Here is a 23,479-nt window from a genome sequence, read left to right as displayed (position 1 = left end):
TGAAGAGAGGTCCTGGGGTTTTATCAAAAGCGTCCCCCTCTCAGGACAGAGGCAGGGAGAAAATTGAAGGATTGCCTGGGACACCTCTCTTGTGTACTGACCCCCCCAAAATTTTAAGACAATTTTAAACGTAGCTAGGAACCAACCTGAAACTCCAGATCACTGCATCCATTTCTAGTACGAATCCTGCTGCAGCCTGAGTGAGCCTCCATGTTCAAAACCACTTTCGACTTTCAGACCTTCTATTTGTAATCAGAAAGGTGCCAATTCCCGAATAAATGGAAAAGGACCATTTTTTTTCTTTCCCACCAGGTTACTGTGATGGAGAGGACGATGGACACGGGGAAGGTAGGGACCAGGCTTGCTTTCCTGACTCTCGCATGTGTGACCTTCTGTCTGCAGCTTGACAGATGAGCACAGCTTCCCAAAAGGCTGACGGCTCTTGGTTGGGTTACTTTTCTTAATTTTCCTAGAAAATTAAGGCTACTCACGATCAAAGATGAGGAAGGAAATGTGTGACTAGATCACAGAGGTCCCTCGTTGTCCCCCAGTCACAGGTTGTACAAGGAAGCAAAGTAGTAACCACATGGAAACACGAAGCCATCCATCACTTACGCAATCAACTAACTCAGTGCCCTGCTCTGCTCATACTGTCTCTGCCCATTTAGGAAGTCTTTGCAAGTCACTGATGGACAGAGGCAATAAACAGTGCAAGGGAAGTGCAGACGTGATTTTGAAATGAAATTACAAATTTTACAGAAGGTGCAAATAAAGCCAAATAAAACAATTTTGGAGATCTTTCAAAAAGGCGCTCAGAGCCACTGACGAGTGAGGGTTCAGCACTCATTTATTCACTCAGTGCCAGGTACTGTTTTCTTCTCCCTAAATCTTTATAAGCTGGAATTTAATTTTCATAATCTGAAACTGAACAGCTAAATTAGGTTTATCTGTCACCGAGGTAAGACTCGGGGAACATGAGTTCTCTGTCATCGTCCCATGTCCCTCTCTTAGGACCAGCCATTAACTAGAACCGAGAAAAGCAGAACCGTCGGTAAACGTCTAATCCATCAGGACAGAAATACAGAACCGGCTTCAAGGTCATTTGCTTTCTCCGGATGACTTCTTAATTCCCAAATGATGGGGGGGCGAATCAGCTCCAATATATTCTAAGAATTTTTATAAACGTAACGACGTACCCCAAACCTCAATATACTATGATAGTTACAAAAGCAAAAAGGAATTCCCAACAAACTTTATATATGAAAAGAAGCTGGAACCAGTGAGCCCCTCAAAGAGGACAACCCTGTTAAGGCTGCAGCCTGCCCCAGCCCAATCCCAGAACCCACCTCGAGAGGCAGCCTTAAGTCAGGAAGCCAACTTGCTCAGCCCTGGGACTGTTCCCTGCCATCCCATTCCACAGTTCTTTTCAGAGCACTTTTCTATTGTGTTTTGTCAATTCTGGGATTTGAACTCAGGGCCTCTCCCTTGCTAGGCAGGTGCTCTACCACTTGAGCCACTCCAGCCCATTTCTGTGTTAGGTATTTTTTGAGATAGCGTCTCTCAAACTATATGTCTGGGCTGGCTTCAAACTGAGATTCTCCTTATCTCTGCCTTCCAAGTAGCCAGGATTACAGGCGTGAGCCTCTGGGCCCACCTTTTTGTTTTGTTTTGTTTTTGTTTTTGTTGGTTTGTTTTTTCACTTTTCTATTCTGGCTCTGCCATAGCCTTGGTCTCTAGAGGCTGTTGAAGCCCATTACTTGTCCTCTGGTTTGTGGGGTCAGCTGCAGGGCTTACATGTCACCAGCCTGTGCTAAGCCCAGGCCTCACCCTCATGGAGCTTGTGTTTCTGAAGCAGCTCATGGTAGCCATTAGACTGGGTAACCTGGGAAGAAGAGAAAGTCAACAAGAATGTGGACAACATAAGTTCCTCAAAGGAGAGTGACCAGGGAGGGGACGTAGCTCAGTGATGGAAAATGTGCCTAAAAGAGGCTGAGACAGAAAGAGGGGGCGGAGAGAGAAAGAGACTCTGAGAGCCACAGCAACAAGGGAGACTATCAGGACTGAGTGACACCTGGAAACACGGATAAAGCAGAAATGCCACTTGCTCCGGTAGTGCTGGGAAGGTGACCTGTGAAAGCATTGACAGTGAAATTAGATCCCAGCCATGCTTACTTTGTCCTAGGGTTCACAGTTGCAGTTATACCCTGTTTTAATAAATAAAAGATCAAATAAACTTATGTTTGACTTTTTGTTTCAACCCCTTTTCTTGGAAATTCCTCTGAAATTTTGCTCCCTGTTTTAAGTGACTTCCTTCTGGGGTCCCTTATCCATCCTGAGTGTTTGGTGACAGTCACCCTGGAGCCACGGTCAATGGAACCTAGCAGCTCCTACTTCTGAGCAGTCACCAGGGTTGTAGTCCAGTCCCCTTCCTGACGTCAGATCCCCTCACTCCTCAGGGCCAGCCTTTGTTTCCCAGTGTGTCTCTGAGAACAAAAGCCTTTGCTTGTTTTGGGGCTCAGCCTTCTGGGTGCCTGGGAATGCTGAGGCCGAAAGCCCTGGAAGGGGCTCTTTGTGCAGAGCCAGGCGGCTTTGGAGCAGAGAGCCACCGGGGCCACCAGGAACTGCCCAGCCTCAAGTCCATGGTCGCTGTTTCTCTTTCTTCTCAGCCCGTGGGCTCATCCTCTTCTCCTTTCATTGCTTCCTAGATCACTGTCGTGGCTGCAGGTCCCCCGGCCTGGCCTCGGCCTCCACCTTTTATTTGTAACCTCTCTTCTTCCCCAAGGAACAGCGCGCTCTGTCCGGCACTTGCCCAAAGTTGCTCCCTCTCTCTGGGCCTTTTGCGCATCTTCTGCTCCCTTGGGGTCCCTTTCCTGTGCCCTTAGTCCCCAGCCCCGAGCCAGCGTGCCTGGCGTCTCACTTCTCTGCCCTGTGGTGACAGTGAGCACAGTGAGCACATGCTGTCCCTGCTCCCCTGCCTTCTCCTTGAAAGACGGTTATGTATGTGTGGCTGTCACCCCGGCTGGGTAATGACATCCTGAAAGGTTGAATCCACTCATCTCTGCACCCTCACGGCAGTGCTCAAATGCCCTCCCTAGTACGTAGTCAATAAATTTGTTAAAGAAAGCCTTTTTGCAAAGATAATTGGTTTGGCTGAGGGGAGGAAGGCCTCAGTCCCATCGGTGACTGGTCTGCTTTGTCCTCTAGGGGCATCTTTTCCTGGTCCACTGAAAGAAGAGAACTTGCTGAATGTTCCTGAGCCACTGCCAAAACAGCTGTGGGAGACCAAGGAGGTGGGTGACCAGCTCTCTGTTATGCTCATCATTGTCACTGGCTCTGACCTCAGAGGACTCAGTGAAATCCTGCAGGAGAGCTGGGAAGAAGGAAGAGAGGGGCCAGAGATAGGAAAACGGACTAGGGAATGATGTTTCAAGAAAAAAAAATGATCACACTGTGTCTGTGAATTAGTTACTGTGGTGAACTCTTGACTTCCAGGTTTTCATGTGAATTACTCATTCAAAAGAAACAACCAGAAGTGGTGGTGCACACCTGTAATCCCAGCCACTGGGGATGCTGAGGATCCTGAGGAGGATCAGGAGTCCAGGCCAGCCTGGGCCACATAGTCAGACCGTGACTCAAAAAAAAAAAATTATCTGAGCACCGGTGGCGCACGCCTGTAATCCCAGCTACTCAGGCGGCAGAGATCAGGAGGACCTCAGTTCAAAGCCAGCCTGGGCAAATAGTATTCAAGACCCTATCTCGAAAAAATCCTTCACAAAAAAGGGCTGGTGAAGTGGCTTAAGCAGCAAGAGCGCCTGGCTAGCAAGTGTGAGGCCCTGAGTTCAAAACCCCAGTGTCACCAAAAAAAAAAAAAAAGGAAGGGAAGGAAAGGGAAAGAAGGAAGGAGGAAGGGAGGGAGGGAGGGAGGAAGCCAGCCTGTTGAGGCCATGGTATCCTGTCCATCCTGGGAGGAGCTCTGGAGCCTGGGTGCAGCCACCCCTGGCAGTCTCCAGCTTCTGCTAACAATGACCTTGCTTAAGCAGAGGGCTATGACCCGAGTCCTCCTGCAGTCAGCACAGGACTCATCTGTATGGCTAGGATTTCTGTGAGCCTCTGAGTGCTTGTATCTGAACCCTGCTGGCTGACCTCCGCCTGCTCTGGACAGACACCCGCTGTGGACAGAGGGAGCCCTACAGTGCTTGACTTGGCGCTTCTTCCCGTGGGGAAGCTATCTTGACTTTGAATTAAAGCTCATTTGTCAGTCAGGCACTGGTGGCTCACGCCTGTAATCCCAGCTACTTGGGAGGCTGAGATCAGAAGAACTGCAGTTCAGAGCCAGCCTGGGGAAATAGTTCTCAAGATCCCATCTCCAAAATAACCAGAGCCAAATGGACTGCAGGTGTGGCTCAAGTGTAGAGCACCTGCTTTGCAAGTGCAAAGCCCTGAGTTCAAACTCCAGTCCTACCAAAAAAAAAAGAAAGCTCCTTTGTCCCAGCCTCCATGAGCCCGCAGTGACTTGTGTCCTGTCTGGGCTTCCCGGCCCCCACCTGTCGGTGTCCCTTTGCTTCGGCTCCACCACCCACACAGTCTCTGCTGACATTAGGGTCGTCTCGAAGTTTGTTTTTGTTTTTTTAATGAAAGCAAGGTGTATTTGAAGTTTATTGGGGGGCAGTGCTAAGAAGAGCTGCAATCTAAATTCACGGATTTAAAGCCAGGAGAGGCTGCAGCCACGCGGTCTTGGCTGTGCGAGGCGTGGGTGGCGTGGGAGTCCCCACAGCAAGCCAGTGCTGAGGTCACTTCCTCTGGAATGGGGAGCTCGTCGCCCTGTTCCCCCCAGGCTCATATTCTAGCTGAGTTACTTGTTTTCTTTGACATTTGTTTCCTCTTTCTTCACCCTGTTTTGCTTTTCTGTTTCCTTCTTTTCCTTTCAAGCCAATTGGAAAAGGAACATTTATTTAAAAGCTGTAAAACATTGACCTGTTCAAAGGAAATAATTTATCTAGAGAATAAATTAATAAATCATCAAATGAAGAAAGTATGTTAGCTGGGCCTGGTAGTACACTCCTGTAATCCCAGTACTTGAGGAGTGGAAGATTCTGAGTCTGAGGCCAGCCTGGACTACATAGCAAGACTCTGGCTCAAAAAAAAAAAAAGACAAAAAATATTAATGATAGCATCCCTTTAGCTGGAAGCTTAAGAATTTTGAAAGCCTCGGAAGAGTTTAAATGGCTGCCCAGTGAGGATTCTGTGGACCCGTGCCGGCCCCCTCCATGCTGACAGGCGCTGTCCTTGGACTTGACTTCACCCTAAGTCCAGCTTTCTTTCTCTTCCCAGATTCAGTCCCTGTCAGGGCGGCCTCGATCCTGTGATGTTGGAGATGGCAGGTAAGTAGTGCTGTCCCTGGCCAGGGCGTCCTTGGGAGGAAGGCTCCCACTTGGTCACAGCAGCCCGAGGGCACGGCTCACTGCGTGTAACCCAAAAGTCACCTGTGTTTCAAGAGCACCTGTTGCTCTTGTGCTCCCTTCTGTGTTTGAGAAATTCATCACGTCACGATTGGTGTCACCAGAAGTACGTCTGCCAGGCCAGGGACTCTGGGCAGGAGCAGAGCACCGGCCTACAGAAGCCTCCGGCCTGTGCCTGTGGCCAGAGGAAGAGGGAGGGGTCAGTAGCCGGCAGCTGGCTGCATGGACATTGATTAAAAGACTGTCTGTGAATAAACTTAACAGCCCTGAACTGCGTGTGTAAAGATGGCTACAACAGTGAGGCTTACCACAATCTTACATAGCGGAGATGGTGGCTCACGCCTGTAATCCTGGCTACTCAGGAGGCAGAGATCAGGAGGATCATGGTTCAAGGCCAGCCCCCAGCAAATAGTTTGAGGGACCGTCTTGAAAACACCCCATACATAAAAGGGTTGGTGCCGTGGCTCAAGTGGGGGAGCACATGCCTAGTAAGCATGAGGCCCTGAGTTCAAACCCCACGCAACCAAAAATAAAGGGGGGGGGGGTTGTCAGGTGAATGAATAGGAAGATTTGCAATATGAAATACCAGATCCGATGACACCATTAATTAATTAGCTAATTAATGGATTTCATAGTTTACCACTTCAGTCCCTAAAATATTTGAGACAGCTTACAAAAATAGGTCCAGTAGCAACATATGAGAAGATAAGCGTGGGAGGACTGAGACTCAGGGAGAACAGGTGGAGAGAGGTGACAGTCCAGGCATGAAGGGACACACGGGCAGGAGGCTGGTGGTGGCTGCTCGGGGCGGCACAGCTGTCGCTTGCACTGGAATGGTTAAAAAATTCTCTCTGCCTGTGGCCGGGCAGCGCCCGGAGGGCTGTGCAGGACACTTGTCACAATGTCTCCCACACAGCGTAGAACCAAAGGCACGGATTCAGACACAGCAAGTCTTCCCAGGGCCAAAATAATGTGGCTTGAAATCAGGGACCCTACCTGATGTGGCTTGGCACAGCACCAGTTTGGAGGGTTTGCAGGTGACATAAACCAACTTCAGGCCACCCTGAAATATTGTTTCCCCCAACAAAGCTTGTATTTCACTGTGCTTGGGGCACTCCCAACTGGGAGCCCAGGGCTCAATCATTCTCTTTGGCTGGTTAAATATAAACTCTTTCAACAAACAGCCGATGAGCTGAGAAGAGGGTTGACATTCTCTTCAGAAAGTCAGAAAACCTGCCAGGCACACTGCAGGACAGAGACCAGGCCACCCAGGTACTGGCTCTGCCTGAGATTGTCCTCAAGAACCAGTTTTGGCCAAGCATGGTAGAGCATACCTATAATCCCAACACTCCAAGGCAGGAGGTTTGTGAGTTCAAGGCCAGCCTGAGCTACATAGCTACACGCATCCTGTGTCAAAAAATAAATAAGAAAAAGGAGCCGGTACCAGTGGTTCACGCCTATAATCCTAACTACTCAGGAGGATCAAGGTTCGAGGCCAGCCTAAGCAAATAGTTCATGAGGCCCTATCTCAAAAAAAAAAAAGGGCTGGTGGAGTGGCTCAAACAGTAGAGTGCCTGCCTTCCAGGTGTCAGGCCCTGAGTTCAAACCCCAGTACTGCCAAAAGAAAAGGCAAGCAAAACAAATAAGCAAATCATAGAAAGTGAGTCATTTGTAGAAATGGAGGAAAGCAGAGGGGCAGTGAGTGACAGGCTTTTCTGATAGGGTGATCTGTGACCAGCATCCAGAAGGAAGTGAGAGGAAGAAGGTTCCAGGCAGAGGGTGCACAGGACAGCGAGGCTGGAGCAGCGAGGCTGGAGCACCAAGGCTCGGACTCCGTTGGAGGGTTTTGAACGCAGAGCATCAGCTGCCTCACGGCAGACCCGCCATGACTCCATAGGCGGTAACGATGCTCCCAAAGTGACACTTGTGTTGCTCCCAAGTGCGGAGAAGCTGTCGTGAGTGTTAGCAATGACCAGGGTCCTGTTGGTGGCATCCCATGTCCCAGCCTTGCTCGGTGCCCTTGGACACCATCTTTGCCTCCACTCCGTGCCTCGCTCGCCTCCTTTCCCTCCTGATTGACCGGGGGCCTTTCTTACCTCAGCTGGGGAGCAGCTCTGGAGTCTCAGGCTTACCTTTCTAGGCTCCACCCTATAACCAGTCCCGTGCACCCATGTCTGAATGATACGACACCCCAAGTTACCCCTCTTCTTCGGCCTCCCATTTGGGCCTCTTTCCTACTGCCTCATTTTTCTCTCAGCCTCCACAGTTAGCCTCGTCCTCCTCCTTTTACTAGGAAGAGAGGGGCTGTGCGGCACAGACAGCTTCCTCCTGTGGGGACACGGGGTCCTTCCCGTTCAACGTGGATGGCTTTCCCGTTTCCCAGCCCTCCTCCCCACTGGCCTCTCACGCGCGGCCTCTGTCACCACTCACCTGTCCCTCCGGCTTCCAAAATAGTCCCAGCCACACTTTAGTCTCCCTGCTCGGGCGCCCCTTGACCCCTTGTGGCCTGGCTTCCCTCTCTGTTCCAGTGGAGCCGAGCTGGAAGGGGACTCACCAGAGCGAGTGTCAACCCTAGAACAGAATCACATTCTTACCCATCCCCACCGCCTCTTCCCCATCTACTCACTGCCTCCAGTGTCCCTGTGGGTGGCTCATCGGTCCCCAGGCCAGAAGCTTGGAGTCATTCTTGGTCCTTCCATAGGACAGCGTCCGTCCCCATGGCCTGGTGAGTCCCCATCTGCCCGCTCAGCTGTGGCACAGGCGTCTCTCAGCCCCCAGTCCTGTGACTCCACTGCCTTGGGAAAGTCAGGGTCCCCTCCCCTTCACCCCGGGCCTGGTCTCCTGTCCCCGCAGTCGGGGTGCTCTCTGCCTGCCTCTCCAGTCCCAGCTCCCTCTGGTGGCCTCATGGTCCCTGGGTGGCATGTGGCTTCAGGCCTCTCTGCTTTTGCCCACGCTGTGAACTGTGCCTGAAGTGATGTGGCCTTGCAGCTCACCTGGATTCTTTGGCCTTTAAACTCAGCTCCCATGGCCTCCACGAGGCCTCCTCCAATCTCCTGGTCTCTGTCTACACCGCACTCTGCCTGGCTCAGTCATCGCAAGGTCCGCTCTTTTGGCTCTGTCGCCTGCGCCAGCTGTGCCTTGCTGGTGCTCCGTGATGCGGCTGTGCTGGGTGAAGGGTCCCGGCTGATGGCGCCGTCTTTCTCCTCCTCGGCCTCTCAAGCCTGGGATCAGATCAGACCCAGGCCCTGCAGCAGCCTGCCCACCTCGCTCCCGTCGTTCTGCTCTCAGCCACTGTCACAGCAGCGTTCCTAGCTGTCATTTTCTGCAGTCCGCAACAGCAGGTGTCCTCGCTCTTGCTTTCTCACCCCGGGTCGCACTCTGCCCTGACACACGACACCACGGCCAGCTGCGCTGTCGTGTCTCCTGCAAAGCCTTCCCCTCCACAAGCCTTCCGACACTGCCAGCTGCCTTTGTGCTCGCAGTGTCACAGGCCGAAGCCCTCATCAGGCCTGGCACAGCTCCCTGCTGTGTTGGAGCCGCAGACCCCACAGCAGGTTCCCTCGGCCGCCCTCGAGAGGCCCCCTTCCCGTGAGGTAGGGAGTCCAAGGGACCACAGGGACCCACAGTGACAGCCCAGGCCCGAGGAGGGGCCGGAGGGGGATGCAGGGTGTGGACAGAGCCTAGCCGTGTAGCCTGGAGGAGCCATGCGGGTGCCCGCAGTGCAGAACAGGGCTGAGGACCCCGGGGGTCAGCGCGAGTGTGGCCGTCCACGCTCCTCTGAAGGCATCATTTGTCAAGACGAAAACCCAGAACTAAGTTCTTTTAAGGGTTTGTTCGTCACATGACTTAGAACTTTTAAAGACTGAAACAAGGGGTAGGCCGGCCTTCCTTGTTGCTCCTGCCCCGGGCCTGCAGCTGTTAGGGACAGGCCCACTCTGTGCACACACAGCTTGCCTGTGTGCCACTGTACCTCCAGCATTTTACCCAGGGGCCAGCCAACAGATGTTCTTATTTATTTATTTATTTATTTATTTATTGCATTCCTGGGGCTTGAACTCAGGGCCTTCACCTTGAGCCACTCCACCAGCCCTTTTTTGTGATGGGTGTTTTCAAGATAGGGTCTCGTGAGCTGTTTGCCCAGGGTTGGCTTTGAACCGATCTCTGCCTCCTGAGTAGCTGGGATTACAGCTGTGAGCCACGGCACTCAGCTCAAGCGACGGATTTTGATAAATGAATGGCAACATGTTTTCCTACTTTAAAGTTTATGAAAACTACAATTGAAACAATGTATGTCAGCTGGGCACCAGGTGGCTCTGACCTGTAATCCTAGCTAGTCAGGAGACAGCAGACCAGAAGATCACGGTTCAAAGCCAACCTGGACAAATAGTTCCCCAGACCCCATCTTGTTTTTTTCTTTTTTTTTGGCAGCACTGTGGTTTGAACTCAGGGCCTCACACTTGCTAGGTTTACCGCTTGAGCCACTCCACCAGCCCTCCAGACTCTGTTTTGGGAACACACACACACACACACACAAAGACCGGTGGGTGGGTCAAGTGTTAGAGCACCTGCCTAGCAAGTGTGAGGCCCTGAGTTCGAATCCCAGTATCGACAAAAACAGAACACGGTATCTTGAAAGGCATGTAATAGCCAGAGATACATTTTTGGGAGGGGTGAAGGAAAGGTAATTTAAAGCATTTGTGCATCCATAATCGAATCTGGTCTTGAAATAGTCCGCCACCAGTCCAGTGTAATTCGTAAGGAAATTGTATTGCAGAGAGATTAAGGTCATGATCCCGGTCTCAGGACAGGGACGGTTGGCGCCCACACTGGGTCTCTGAGCTCTGATACCCAAGGAAAAGATGTCACACGTGTCCCGTTTCCCGGCAGCCAAATGTCCTGTGGAAAGTAATATTTTTCTTCTTTCTTTTTTCTTTTTCCCGCAGTGCTTTCCCGCATAACGGTCAAAGCATAGGCCTCTCGCCCTTTCTGGGGACACTGAACACGGGAGGGTCACTACCAGATCTCACCAACCTCCACCACCCAGCGCCTCTGCCGGCCTCCCTGGACGCCAGCAAGCACCTCTTTGGAAGCATGAGTGGGGGGAACAGTGTGGGGAACCTCCCCGCCGCCATGACTCACCTGGGGATAAGGAGCTCCTCTGGTAAGCGTCCTCCACTTACGAAGGTCTTGACTGTGTCTCCTGGTGGCTGAACCCCAGGCCCCCAGCCCTGTGGTCTGCTGGGTGCAGCAGTGAGTGACGCAGCTGCTGGCCCTGGTGGCATTTCTGCTTGATTTGACAAGCTCTGGGGTGACTCTGCTGAGTCTCATTCCTCGTTGCTGGCGTACACCAGGGGGCATGGGGACAATATTTGAGGGTCGAGATGAGCGTCATTCACTGTGACTAACAGCAGCTCCTGTCACGTGTGGCGATCATTTATCATTTAAGCCATTTCTCTAGGTCCCTCCACTTTCCCACTGGATTTCAAAAGAGAGTCTTGAATTTTTGAAATTTTACAGTGGTTACAAGGAAAATATTTATACATCATATATGTCTATTAAGTAGAACTTTACTGCCGTTCAAAATTATTCATTCAGGTTTTTTTCAGAAGTGCTTAAGGACGTGATATTAGCTATATTAAAATTGACCCATGAGCTAGGCACAGTGACTTTTGCCTGTAATCTCAGCTACTTGGGAGGCAAAGATCAGGAGGATCGCAGTGTAAGGCCAACATGGGCAGAAAGTTAGCAAGACCCCATCTCAACAAATAAGCTGGGTGTGGTGGTTCAAGCCTGTGATCCCAGCTACAGGTGAGGCATAAGTGGAAAGATCATAACCCAGGTCGCTGTGCAAAGATAACCAAAGTGGAAAGGCTGGGGTGTGGCTGAAGCAATAGAGCGCCGCCCCACCAGCGTGAAGCCCTGAGTTCAAACCCTAGTACCGCCAAAAGACCCAAAGTACAAAAAACAAAGCAACAGAGCTAGAGGCAGCGACTGTGGTAAGCACCTGTCTGGGAAGCCCAAGGCTCCAAGTTCAAATCCTAGTGACCCGTAATGTGACTCAGTGCTCCTGTGCTGGGGTGATTGCCCACAGCTCAGATGCCGGGTCAAATAGGGCTGCATTTGCTTGAGCCGGCCTGGCTCTCTTGTCACGTTAGGGCAGGCAAGGCTCCCTCCTCCCACGGGTGGCACAGCCCTGGCTGTAGGTCCTCATGGGAACCGTGCTGCAGAACATGGAGGGGACCCGGGCAGTGGCCTGCAGGTGGAGGAAGTGTTGGCTGGTGTCACCTGGTGGATCGAGGCTTCTCCCCCAAGTCAGAGGCCTCCACCTCATTGGGATTTTTTGGTTTTTTGGCAGTACTGGGGTTTGAACTCAGGGCCTTGCATTTGCTGGGCAGGTGCTCTACCTCAGTGGGAGGGGTCTCCTTCAGGGAATGTCCTCTGGTGACGGGGACACCTGTGCAGCACGGCCGAAGCTTTGCTGAGCTGATTTCAGACCACCTTTATTTTTGTTCCTTTTCCCTTTTTGATCACTGTGTTGTCTTTAACAATAAGCCAGTCTTTCCCCCGCTGAGTCTGGGTTCTGATTTTTAGAAGCCAAGCCACATGTGCAGTGTACAAAGAGAGTGGCAGAGACCCAGGGTGTTTCAGAGAAGGTGTTCAGTGGGACCCGGGACCTCAAGGAAAGGACCCCAGGCTCCAGCCCCAAGTTTACTTGATCTGTTTCATAATGGAAACGCTCAGACCCTCGAATTTCTGGATCACAGCCTGGTGACTCCCCGCCCAGCCATGGGAGTGTTCTGTCAACAAGAAACCCAGGGCCTCAGCTTCACTGAGCTCTGTGTGAGGAAGCTGGCCTCTTCCAGGATGACTTTGACACTTTGCTTTAAGCTGAAAAGCTCACGTTTCATCACTGGCTGGTATCTTCCTCAGGAAAGCATCATTTTGTCCAGAACACAGCTAATCCAGGTCAAGCTTTTATAGTTTCAACGCAGTCCTTAAAATGCATGGTACAGCTGGGTGTGGTGGTGCATGCCTGTAATCCCAGCACTTGGGAGGCTAAGGCAGGAGAATCATGAGTTTGAGACCAGCCTGGGCTCCATAGCAAGATCCTGTCTCAAAAAAAAAAAAAAAAAAAATCCATGGTAGACATATTTTTAAGAGATGTTTGAGCTTTCTTTCTGAATGAAGAGGTGTTTTTTTGTTTTTTTAGCTCCGGTTATTATTTGAGCTAACTGAATCTCTGACCTCTTCCTGGATTGTTCAGTAGTGAGACAAATTTCACCATAGACATCTTTCCACCTTAAAAAATAAGTCTGGCAGCTCAGTGTTTTGTGTCGTCTCCATTTCTGTATCTTCCATCAAAAGCACTCGGTGTTCGTCAACACCCAGCGCACGTCTCACCCCCGCGGGCGCGGAAGGGCGAGCTGGGGTTTAAGCACGGGTGCTGTCACTCGAGACACAGTGGCAGAGCGTTGCTCACTTGTGGAGCAGAGCTGCCACAGGCCAGGGTCCCGGCCAAGTGCTCAGGTCAGGTGGGCACAGGCCAGGGTCCGGGCTCTGCGGAGCGCCTTCCTCCCTTGCCGTCTGTGCTGGGGAAATGCCTGCCCCAAGCCTTCTGGTCACGCTAAGTCTCAGCCCTGTCCCCCAACAGAGCAAGGGAGCAGCCCAAACTGCCTTTTCTCTGAGTTGGGATACACAATGTGCAGAGTCCAAAAAATAAAGACAGAGGGACCCTGCTGTGGCAGAGATGCTGGAGGCCCTTCTTGTGGCCCCTGGCGTGGGAAGGCGTCACTGAAGACCGTTCTCCAGGCCAGCAGGGGACATGAGCAGAGTGCTCGGGACAGGTGCATCAAGAGGCCCTGCACAGAATTGTCATGGAGCCTGTCCCTTGGTTGGACTGAGCACACTGGCTCCTTCTCCCCAGGGGACCCCGAAACCATCTCTTTCCTGCTTGGAAGCTAATGCTCGCCTCAGTCCCTCCGGACGCCTGGCACCCTCTCTCCTGGTGTGGGCGCTTCTGTCCCCTGTCATTGGTCCGTCTGACACAGTAGGAGAGTCACCCTCGCATACGGGGTCAGCACCCCACGTGCACAGCGGGAAGCTGTGGACTTGGTCGGGAATTGTGACAAGTAACCGGTGACTCTGCTGTCTTCCAGGTCTGCAGAGCTCTCGGAGCAACCCCTCCATCCAAGCCACGCTCAGTAACTTGGCCCTGTCCTCGTCCCTGAATAGTCACCCACAGACACCGGTCGCCAGTGCACCTGCTCTTCACCCCTCGCTCCGTCTCTTCTCCCTCAGCAACCCGTCCCTGCCCACCACCAACCTGAGCGGCCCCTCTCGGCGCCGGCAGCCCCCCGTCAGTCCCCTCACCCTGTCCCCTGGCCCTGAAGCACATCCGGGTTTCAGCAGGCAGCTGTCTTCCACCAGCCCCATGAACCCATATCCATCCCAGGTAAGAGAAGCACCTGCACAGAGCTTCCTTTCCCCTTCCCTCCTTCTTCCTTCCTTTCCTTCTCTGGAGTTTGTCCAGGACCACACCAAGGGGTCCCAGATCTCATCCCCGAAACGAGAGCCCAGTGCCAAAAAGTCAGAACGCATTCGTGGTTGTCTTGAGCTGACTCATGAGCTCAGACGGGGAAGCGTGTACAGTGGGATCCACGTGTGTCTAAGATAGTCCCAGGAAACCAGTGAGATTTCAAAATCGGCGTGGAAAATCAGCTATTCACTCTATAACTGCATTAAGCCACCAAGAAGCATTTTGTGCCTTTCACCTCTTCCCTGATTACCGCCCCGGAGTTGACAAACAATACTTTTACTGTTCGTGGGACACTACGGCCGGTGAGGATTACAGCTCTATAAAAGGACCAAACGAAGTCTGTTTAGAGAAAGGCACCTTTTAGTGCTGTGGGACCTGTCATTCCAGGTACTTGGGAGGCAGAGATGGGGAGGATCACAATTCAAGGCCAAAAGGACAAAAAGTCAGTGAGACCCCATCTCAACCAACAATCTGGGCTGTAATCCCAGCCATGTGGGAGGTAGGAGGATCACAGACCTTACCTGAAAAATAACAAAGGCCAAAAGGGTTGGGAGAGTGACCCAAGTGGCAGAGCATCTGCCTAGCAGGTGCGAGGCCCCGACCCCAGTGCAACCAGAAAAAAGAGGCATTTTGAAGTCACAAGCCCGTCACAGAAGGCAGGAGTCGAAGGCCACACTTAGACTTGTCGGCTTTGGTTTTGTTCTAGACTCTGAGGGGTGGGTCTCCTGCCAGGTCAGTCTGCATTTTAACCTAGGGGTCACCTCCCCTCGCCTCGCCCTCCCCAAGCAGGGGAGCTGCTCAAACCCAGGGAAGGAGGCAGGAGGAAGGTCTCCGTGGGTCTCCCTTCACCAGGGGGCGGGAGCCGGGTGGGATGGTGAGTCTGCGCTCTTTCTGGCTGTTTTCTCCTTTCTGCTTAATATTCGGATTATTAAAACACCAGTGTTACTCACGCACGGCTCGAAAGGCCTGTAGTTCTAATGGATTTGTTACGGAATGCTAACTGCCTCAACCACACACATTTGTTTTCTTTCCTTTCCTTTCTTTTTTTCTTGCAGTGCTGGGTTTTGAACTCGGGGCCTACACCTTGAGCCACTCCACCAGCCTTTTTTGTTTGTTTGTTTGTTTTGGTAGGACTGGGGTTTGAACTCAGGGCTTTGCGCTTGCAAAACAGGCTCTCTACCGCTCACCAGCCTTTTTTGTGATGGGTTTTTTTGAGATAGGGTCTCCTGAACTATTTGCTCAGGCTGGCTTCAAAACTCAGTCTTCCTGATCTCTGCCTCCTGAGTGGCTGGGATTACAGGCGTGAGCCACGGTGCCCGGCTCGCTTAACCACACTGTTCACAGCCTAGACGTGGCTGCTCTCGGCCATTCGGCTGATCTCTCTGGTATGAAAGTGTCATTTCCTTCTAGGTGGTTGCTGTTGAGCATTACCTAATGACATCGTGCATCAACGATCAGGTTTAACGCCTGCAGCAATCCCACAACTGCCCTCCCCCATCACGCTCTGCCCCCACCCCGCTCGTTTATCACAATTTTGGTTAAAATAATACTCAGGGTTCAGTGTTTGTGTGGTTGGAGCAATGTGGCCAGAGTTGAGCCACACGTTCATTACACGTCGTGTACCATGAAAAAATGGCCCTCTCTGCTCGTCCTGGGAGTTAATAAGTGTCGGGCTGTGTCAGTCTGGGTGTGATGCATGCGTTACTGATTCAGTCCCAAGCCCTGGGCGTTGGGTTTGTGTGAAAACAAACCTCCACTAGCTTTGTAAAAAAGAGCATAAGGGCTGGGCACCATGGCTCACACCTGTAATCCCAGCTGCTCAGGAGGCAGAGGCCAGGAGGATGAGGTTCAAAGCCAGCCCGGGCAAATAGTTCCATGAGACCCTATCTCAAAAAACCCTTCAACAAAAAGGGCTGGTGGAGAGGCTCGAGGTGAAGGCCCTGAGTTCAAATCCCAGCACCACAAAAGTAAAATAAAATAAAATAATAAAGTAAGACCTGCAACGTAGTGGCTTTGTGTCTTTCACAGATGGTGTCTTCAGAGCGAAGCCCCCTTTGCTTCCTGCCCACAGACGCCCAAGCCCAGGCCTCCCCTCCACCCCCTTACCCCACGCCCCCGGAGCTGCCCCCGTCACTCCTGCAGCAGCCCCGTCCCCAGGAGCCCCCCGCTCGCCCCAACTTCCAGCTGCTCCCGTCCCAGGTAAGCCCTGGGGAGCCAGGACAGGACGGGCGCCCCCTCCTCTTCCCGAAGGGCTTGGCGGTGACCAGCTTCTTCCCAGCCCTGGGCTTTGACCTGCAGTCGGTGAGGTCAGGCCTGGCCTTTCCTCAGAAGGTGGGTGACCGCCCGGCCTCCCGCCTCGGTGACCACAGGCCGTTCCCACGCCGCTCCCCTGCTGTCCGCTGTTCTGAATGGCCCCGGCCTGCAGTGCTGGTGGCACTGCCCTCTGTCTGGCCAGGCCTCCGCACAGGGCCCCTGAGCGCAGGGACACCTAGACAATCCTTCACCCTGGAAGGGGCACAGCAGCCAACTGCTCAGTCCCCTCGTGTTGAGGAAACTGAGGCACAGGGAGGGTCACTCCTGCCCCAGTGGCAGAGTGAGAAACTGCAGTAATGTGCCTGTGTGCCCCAGTCGTGCGGCCCCCTAGGGAGCTTGGCCCAGGCGGGTCCTTCTGTATCTTCACTGCCCACGTTTTTAGAAGGGATTTTTTTGACACTGTCCTGGCTGTACCTCTTTTATTTATCTATTTATTTATTTAGTGGTTCTGGGGTTCAAACTCAGGGCCTACACCTTGAGCCACTCCACCAGCCCTTTTTTGTGAAGGGTTTTTAGAGACAGGGTCTCATGAACTATTTGCCTGGGCTGGCTTTGAACCCTAATCCTCCTGATCTCTGCTTTCTGCGCAGCTGGGATTACAGGCGTGAGCCACAGGCCCAGCTGTCACCTCTTGGTTTTATAGTGTTCAGTAAGCATGGATCAGGCTCCAGGATGGATTAAAGAGTGGAGGAAGGACTTGATAGTAGTAAAGTGAATAAGCACAGCTATTTCCTAAGTAGGCTGTGGGGAAGCCTTGTGATAAGGACAAGGAGTCTTTGCCTCCCTGTTTTGGGGGTTTGGGAGTTTTTTCTGCGGTGCTAGGAATGAAACCCAGGGCTTCACTCATGGCCAGCAAGGGCTCTACCAGCAAGCCACCCCTAGCCCTGCCTCCCCATTTCCTAAGGAGCCCATTTCAGTCTGGTTGAGAATCTGTGTTTCCCTGAAAAATGACAGGAACTCCTTTTGAGACTTTTCGTCTTTGTTTTTTGTGGGACTGGGACTTGAACTCAGGGTCTGCACCTTGAGCCACTCCTCCAGTCCTTTTTTATGTCAGGTATTTTCGAGATGGGGTCTTGCAAACCATCTGACCAGCCTGGCTTTGAACCTCAGTCCTCCTGATCGCTGCCTCCTGAGTGGCTAGGATTACAGGCGTGAGCCACAGTGTCTGCCTTTTGAGACATTTTCAAGACGGTCTGGAAGATTAATTTCAGGAAGGCCCTTTTTCTAGCCAGTCCTCACAGAGGCTTTATCACAGGGCAGCGCTGCCTGGGGTCCCGCTCTGAGTGTGCAAGCGAAGGTCTTCCACTTTCTTGCTTTTCCAAAAGCCAGAGAGGAAAGAGTCCAGCCTCCCTTGGTCACAGCTGGAGCCTTTGAAGGGCTCCAAACATGGCAGTTTGCAGAGGACTTGTTGAGGTCTGTGCATGCTGTGGTCCTGCTGTCTCTTGGGGTCACGTAGCAGGCTATGGACGGAGAAAAGCCACTGACATTGTGGACCTCAGGGCCCCTCGTCCGCCCCAAGGGTATTCTGCAGTAACTGCTGGGCCTTAGAAGGGCTGTGGGATGAGGAGCACTTGGCACTTGATCCTCTGCTCCTTGGACACAGACATGGCTCCTCACGTGTGACCTTTGGTGCTTCCAGATGCCCCTGGTGCAGCAAGGCCACCGAGAGCCACAGGACTCATTTCATCTGAGACCAAACCCGTATTCCAACTGTGGGAACTTCCCGAACGCCATCCTGACGGGTGAGTTGGGCCGCCCTTGCTGCTTCACTGGCTTCGTTGTGCTGGGTTTTTACCTTTGTAGGATAGTTCAGAGCATGACACCATAGAAAGAAGTTCCCCGGCTCCACTTTGCTTTTGTTTCGCAGTGCTGGGGTTTGAACTCAGGTCTACACCTTGAGCCACTCCCCCAGCCCTTTTTTTGAGATGGGTTTTTTCGAGATAGGGTCTCACAAACTATTTCCCCAGGTTGGTTTCGAACCACAATCCTCTTGATCTATGCCTCCTGAGTCGCTGGATTTCAGGCGTGAGCCACCAGCTTCCACTTTGCTTTTTGAGACGCAGGTGTTCAGCCCCAGAGACCATAAGACGTGGGAAAAGGACCTGCTGGCCAGTACTGAGTCCCAAGTGACTAATGACCATCCCTAAAAGAAAGCCTGCAAAGGGAGGCTTTGGGAGCTTGGGAACTGACCATCCAGCATACCAGTTCCAGCCAGATATAATGGCTCATGCCTGTAATCCCAGCTACTCAGGAGGAAGAGATTGGGGGATAACAGTTCGAGGTCAGCCCAGGCATAAAGCTCATGAGACCCTATCTCAACCACGCCTGTAATCCCAGCTACTCAGAAGGCACAACTGGGAGGCTCACAGATCAGTCCAGCCTGGGCATAAACACGAAACCCTATTTGAAAAATAAATAAAGCAGTCAGGCGCTGGTGGCTCACACCTGTAATCCCAGCTACTCAGAAGGCAGGGATCAGGAGGATCATGGTTTGAAGCCAGTCCTGGCAAATAGTTCTCAAGACCCTATCTCAAAAAAAAAAAAAAAAGTCGAAAAAAAGGACTCGTGGAGTGGCTCAAGCAGTAAGAGCACCTGCCTAGCAAGCGTGAGGCCCCGAGTTCAAACCCCACTACCACCACCAATAATGATAATAGTAATAAAAGAGTAAAAAGAATTCCAGAGCAAGAGCTGTAGGCCTGGGAGTGGTCAGTATGTGGGACCTTGCTGTCCTGGGTGGGAAGGTGACAGGATAGTGTTTTGGGGAGTGCCATCAGTTGTTCTGTGAGTAGTCTGTGGCCCTGACACCCCCTAACCAGCCCTGATTTCCCCTCCCCGCGCCTTTCAGAAGATTCGAGCACCAGCCTGTTCAAAGACCTGAGCAGTGCGCTGGCTGGCATGCCCGAAGTCAGCCTGAGCGTGGACACTCCGTTCCCCCTGGAAGAGGAGCTGCAGATCGAGCCCCTGAGCCTAGATGGACTCAGCATGCTGAGCGACTCGAGCCTGCTGGACCCCTCCGTGGAGGAGGTGTTCCGAGCTGACCGACTGTGAGCAGGATGCAGGGAGAGGAGAATCCTCGAGACAGCCATGACAGAGAAGAGGCGAGGGGACCAGCGGGCACCCTGGGCCTCGTGGCCCCAGGCCTTCCCCTGAACTCCAGTCTCAGACCCCGCAGAGCTCCGTCCAGCCTCCCAGGCCTGTGCACAACTTGTACCGCTGCTGCTTTGCGGCTTCTGGTGACCTGGGAGCTCACCCACCCCTGTCCCGCCCATCCTTTATTGACCCCAGCTGGTCATGTGTAAAAGGAGAGAACAGCGTTGACCGGGGTAGCAATGTGTAGTGCCCACGACCACGGGAGACAGGACCTGGCGTGGAGCAGTCAGGGCCCGGGCCCGGGAGCTTGCTCAGCACCCATTGGCACCACAATGCTCCTCCCTGCAGGGACAGGCAGGGTGCCCTGGCTGACACCATGGCTCCCTCCAATGCAAGCGGAACCCCAAGTGCAAAGATTGCTGACCTGGGCAAGCTGTGTGTTCCTCCCAGTTTGCAGTCACTTTTCTGCTGCTTCTCTGCACCTTTTCCCGTGGATGGGAGGAAAAGGAAATCTGTTTATTCAGTCAATGAAGAGAGCCCCCTGGTAACAGGTGAGCCTGAAAAGAACAGAGGTTGAAGAAGAACGAGGGACCATAGGCTGTCCTCACGACAAACTCTGGACAAGCACAGGCCTGTGTCCCTCCCGGCCAGCTTGAGGTCCTGTGAGCGCAAAGCCACTGAGCTGCCCTGTCCCTCCCCACCAGAATGGAAGCTCCTAGAGGGCAGGGCTGTGCCTTCTTCCTCTCCCAGCCCTTCATATGACAAGTGCCTGGCACGGAGTAAGTGCTGTGTGATGGCGTGCCCGTGCACGCACGCAGGAGTGAGTGAATCCGCCTCTCCATGAGGCCGTCTAATCTGTCGCTGACCCTGACCCTGCCAGACCTCAGAGATTTTAGCATTTCCTGTGCCTTTGCACTTTCCTTGCTGTTAGCACTAGGTGCCAGGTCACCACCAGTCTGGGTCCCCGTTCTCCCGGGCAGTGTACCCCGCAGCAGGTAGCTGGGAGCTGTGCTGAGAGCATCCAGAGTGGCAAGTGTGGGCCCTGCAGGAGCCTGGCTACACCTCCACCTTAAAAGATTGTCCCTCTCAGACCCGTGTTTTGCTCTAAATTGCTTCAAATAGTCAGTTGATAGTAATTGGAGGCCATTCAGCAAGCTAGCATTATCCCGTTAACTACCAGAAACTAGTTTCACCGGATTCCACCACGCCTGCCTCCTTGTACCCAGGCCTGCACAGGAAGTTGTGCCAGTGCCCACCTAGCACCACCTGGGAGGAGCAGGAGGACACTGGAGGAGACGCGGGACGCTGGCACCTTTGCTTGCACACGTGCTGCCCTTCCCTGAGCCCCAGGGGTGTGACTGAGAGTCACGGCCCACTCCCACCCAGAGAAGCAAGGCTGCCCAAGGAGGAAGCTGGCAGTGTGTGCTATGACAGGAGCCCTGGCCACAGGACCCTGGCAGGTCAGCCTCCGCACACAGAGCCCACTTCTCTTCTGTCTTCAGCAGCCTCGTCTCCACTCGTGCAAAGTCCCCTGACTCTGCCACCTTCCCCTGGAACCCTGGTTCCCGTTTGCTCCAATGTCTGCTGTTGAATTAGGGAATCAAACTAGAGTCCTCCTTGCTTGGTTTCCGCCTCAGGACAGGCCACTGGCCTCCCCTTGCAAGCCTTAGGCTCACTTAGACTTTCAGGTCCCTTGGTGCTTCAGATCTTGGCGGGGAGGGGTGTCAAAGAAAAAGTGCCTTTAAGTTGTAATGACATCCAGCACCCTAGTGCGCCAACAGAAGCCAGCTCCTGGGTCAAAGGTCCCTGAAATCTGATCTCGCCTTTCACAGGGAGTGGTGCTGATGTAAGAGGTGTGGTTTTGAAGAAAGGAGGTCCTGCTCTTTGCATTGTTTTAGCCACAGGGATCTTTGTGTCAGGCCCAGGTCACTTTGCCCACCAGCCCCACCTCAGAACGGGAGCCCCCCGGTTGCACTGCCGGGGTCCTTCTGCAGGTGAGTGTGCAAGCGAAGGCCCCCAGGGAAAGTTGATGAAGAGGCACTGTGATTTAGCCCTGATCTAAATTAATGGACAGCGTCCACCTGTAAGCCTGCACTCACTTCTGCCTTCGTGACACACCTGTCACGTCCTCAGCGTTGGAAGTGGCTACAGACTTTGCAAAATCGACTTTCCAATGTGTACTTTTGTCACAAGACGTCAGTCTGACCGCTCACGTACTGGCAGTTAAGCAGCATAGAACTCAAAGCCTGTCCGCGTCGCCATTTCTCCTCCCGTGTGGGTGAGTTTTTAGGGTTAGGGTGTCAGGAGAAAATGTCCCCGACCCTGTCGAGAGGAACACCCACGCCCCTGGGCCGTCTCGTTCCTCCCAATCTACCGGGTATCCCCGGAGCTGAAAGCCGTGTATTCGAGTCCGCGCGTGGGTGTGAAGACATCCCATTCTCACTCCGTGACACTCCCAGCTTGCATGGCTTCGTGGACAGGACCGTCACAGCAGCTCATCAGACTTCCTGCCAGTCTCCCGACTCCCAGGACCCCTCGTTAACAATATTTAAAGGTTGGAATCTGTGTAAAGTAGCTTCCGAGTTTTATAATGCATCATTTTACATCTTTCGTAATTAAAAGCAGCACAATGAGGTTGTATCTGCTTTCAGTGTTTTTCTTCTCCCTCAGCTGTGATGAATCGCTGTTCTCCCTCCCCCCCCCTCTCTCTCTCTCTCCCTCTCTCTCTCTCTCTCTCCCTCTCTCACACACACACACACGCACACACACACTTCTGCCTGGTTCAGCCAGCAGTTACCAATTTCTGGCCCCTGGCAGGCCGGATCGTGCACAAACCCACTTGGTGAATTTGCGTGCGGTGCTGGGGATCGAACTCAGGGCCTTGCACGCGCTAGGCAAGGGCTCTACCATGGAGCCACATCCGCAGCGCGAGTTTTCCTGCCGCGTGTGCAGGCCACGTAGTTCACTTAAAACTGGGTGCCGAGAATGAGGGCTTCCTGGACGTGGTTCAGTCTGTCTCCCTCGTCCCCGCTGGAGGCCCCACTCCTTCCTCCCCAGCTGCTGTGTCCCGGACTGGCCTGACCCTCCCAGACCAGGCAGGGTCACAGCACAGTCTCCTCTTCTTCAGCCACACCTGTTGCTGGTCATGGAGGTGACTCAGAAAAAGCCACTCTGTCCTCACTTCCTGAGCCCCCGTTCTTTGACCCACTGTGAATTCTGTCCCTTGCCCTTTCTCTCCATCCCGGCCTGGTCCAGCAGGTTAGTGGCCTCGGGGACATCCCCTTGGCAGCTTCGTCCTGCTGACCCCCCACTCCTCGCGGCCCTCACTGGTTCACAGGCCTCTCTTCCAGCAATTCCAAACTTTCAGGGCCAGCTTTCTCCCATCAACCCCCTCCCTGATTTGTCCCCTCTCCATAAATGAGCCCAAATCTGTCCCCACCAAGCTCCTTCATCCTCCTCGTCCGCTGCCTCATCTGGAGTCTCATTTCTCACAGGCGCCATTGATCTGATCGCCAAGGACTTGCTGCCCTGCCCCCTCCCATCCCACCTCCTTCTTAGCCCTGTCCATCAGCCTCTTCTGTCACCTCAGTCCCCTTCCTAAAGCAGATGGAAAACAGCCTTTCCCAAGCCCGGCTTCCTTTCCCAGAGGAGGAGCTCGTGCCCAGCCATCCTCGCCTCCCCTTGCCACACCCAGTCTGACCCAGTGTCAGTCCCTGTTCTACTGACCCTTGACCCCATGGTCACTCCCTGTACAGCAAATCCTCTCTGGCTCCAGTAACCCTTCCCTTGGCCCTCGTCTCGTATGTGTGTCCTTCATCTTTTCTTTGACTCAGTTGTCCCCAGACCTCCTTCTCCAGGCACCAGGCTGATGGGGCTCAGCCCAGCCCTCTCTCCCTTCCTGCCCGGCAGCTCGGGCTCCCTGCACGCCAGGCCCCTGCCCTCGCTGGGCCTTTCAGACCCCTCTGCATGGGGAGCCCTCCCATCACCGCCTGTGACACCCACCCTCCCCTCGGGGCTCTGAGTCCGTGAGGACAGGGACCATGCCTGGTCATCTGAATTCCACGAGCCGGGGACCAGCACG

The 23,479-nt window shown here is 53.3% G+C and overlaps 1 protein-coding gene across 7 annotated transcripts in view; it reads left to right on the top strand.

Moving 5' to 3' along the window:
- The window catches only part of Crtc3 (CREB regulated transcription coactivator 3), a 93,425-nt gene extending 71,389 nt beyond the window's left edge, over nucleotides 1-22,036 (top strand). For 2 of the 7 annotated variants that reach the window (XM_074061970.1, XM_074061967.1), the window contains 8 exons: nucleotides 313-348; nucleotides 3,205-3,290; nucleotides 5,332-5,381; nucleotides 10,403-10,620; nucleotides 13,616-13,911; nucleotides 16,024-16,194; nucleotides 17,948-18,050; nucleotides 19,154-22,036. In XM_074061970.1, coding sequence (XP_073918071.1) covers nucleotides 313-348; nucleotides 3,205-3,290; nucleotides 5,332-5,381; nucleotides 10,403-10,620; nucleotides 13,616-13,911; nucleotides 16,024-16,194; nucleotides 17,948-18,050; nucleotides 19,154-19,356 — 1,163 coding nt within the window. In that variant the 3' untranslated portion in view covers nucleotides 19,357-22,036. Of the gene's footprint in view, nucleotides 1-312; nucleotides 349-3,204; nucleotides 3,291-5,331; nucleotides 5,382-10,402; nucleotides 10,621-13,615; nucleotides 13,912-16,023; nucleotides 16,195-16,245; nucleotides 16,327-17,947; nucleotides 18,051-19,153 lie in introns of all 7 variants that reach the window. The other 5 variants (XM_074061973.1, XM_074061972.1, XM_074061968.1 and 2 more) reach the window with 5 other exon arrangements.
- The last annotated feature ends 1,443 nt before the right edge of the window (nucleotides 22,037-23,479 follow it).

The sequence above is a fragment of the Castor canadensis genome, chromosome 19 (assembly GCF_047511655.1).
Source record: "Castor canadensis chromosome 19, mCasCan1.hap1v2, whole genome shotgun sequence".
In the NCBI taxonomy this organism is placed as follows: Eukaryota; Metazoa; Chordata; class Mammalia; order Rodentia; family Castoridae; genus Castor; species Castor canadensis.
The sequence above is the reverse complement of the archived record's forward strand: the minus strand, read 5'-3'. Positions and strand labels throughout refer to the sequence as shown.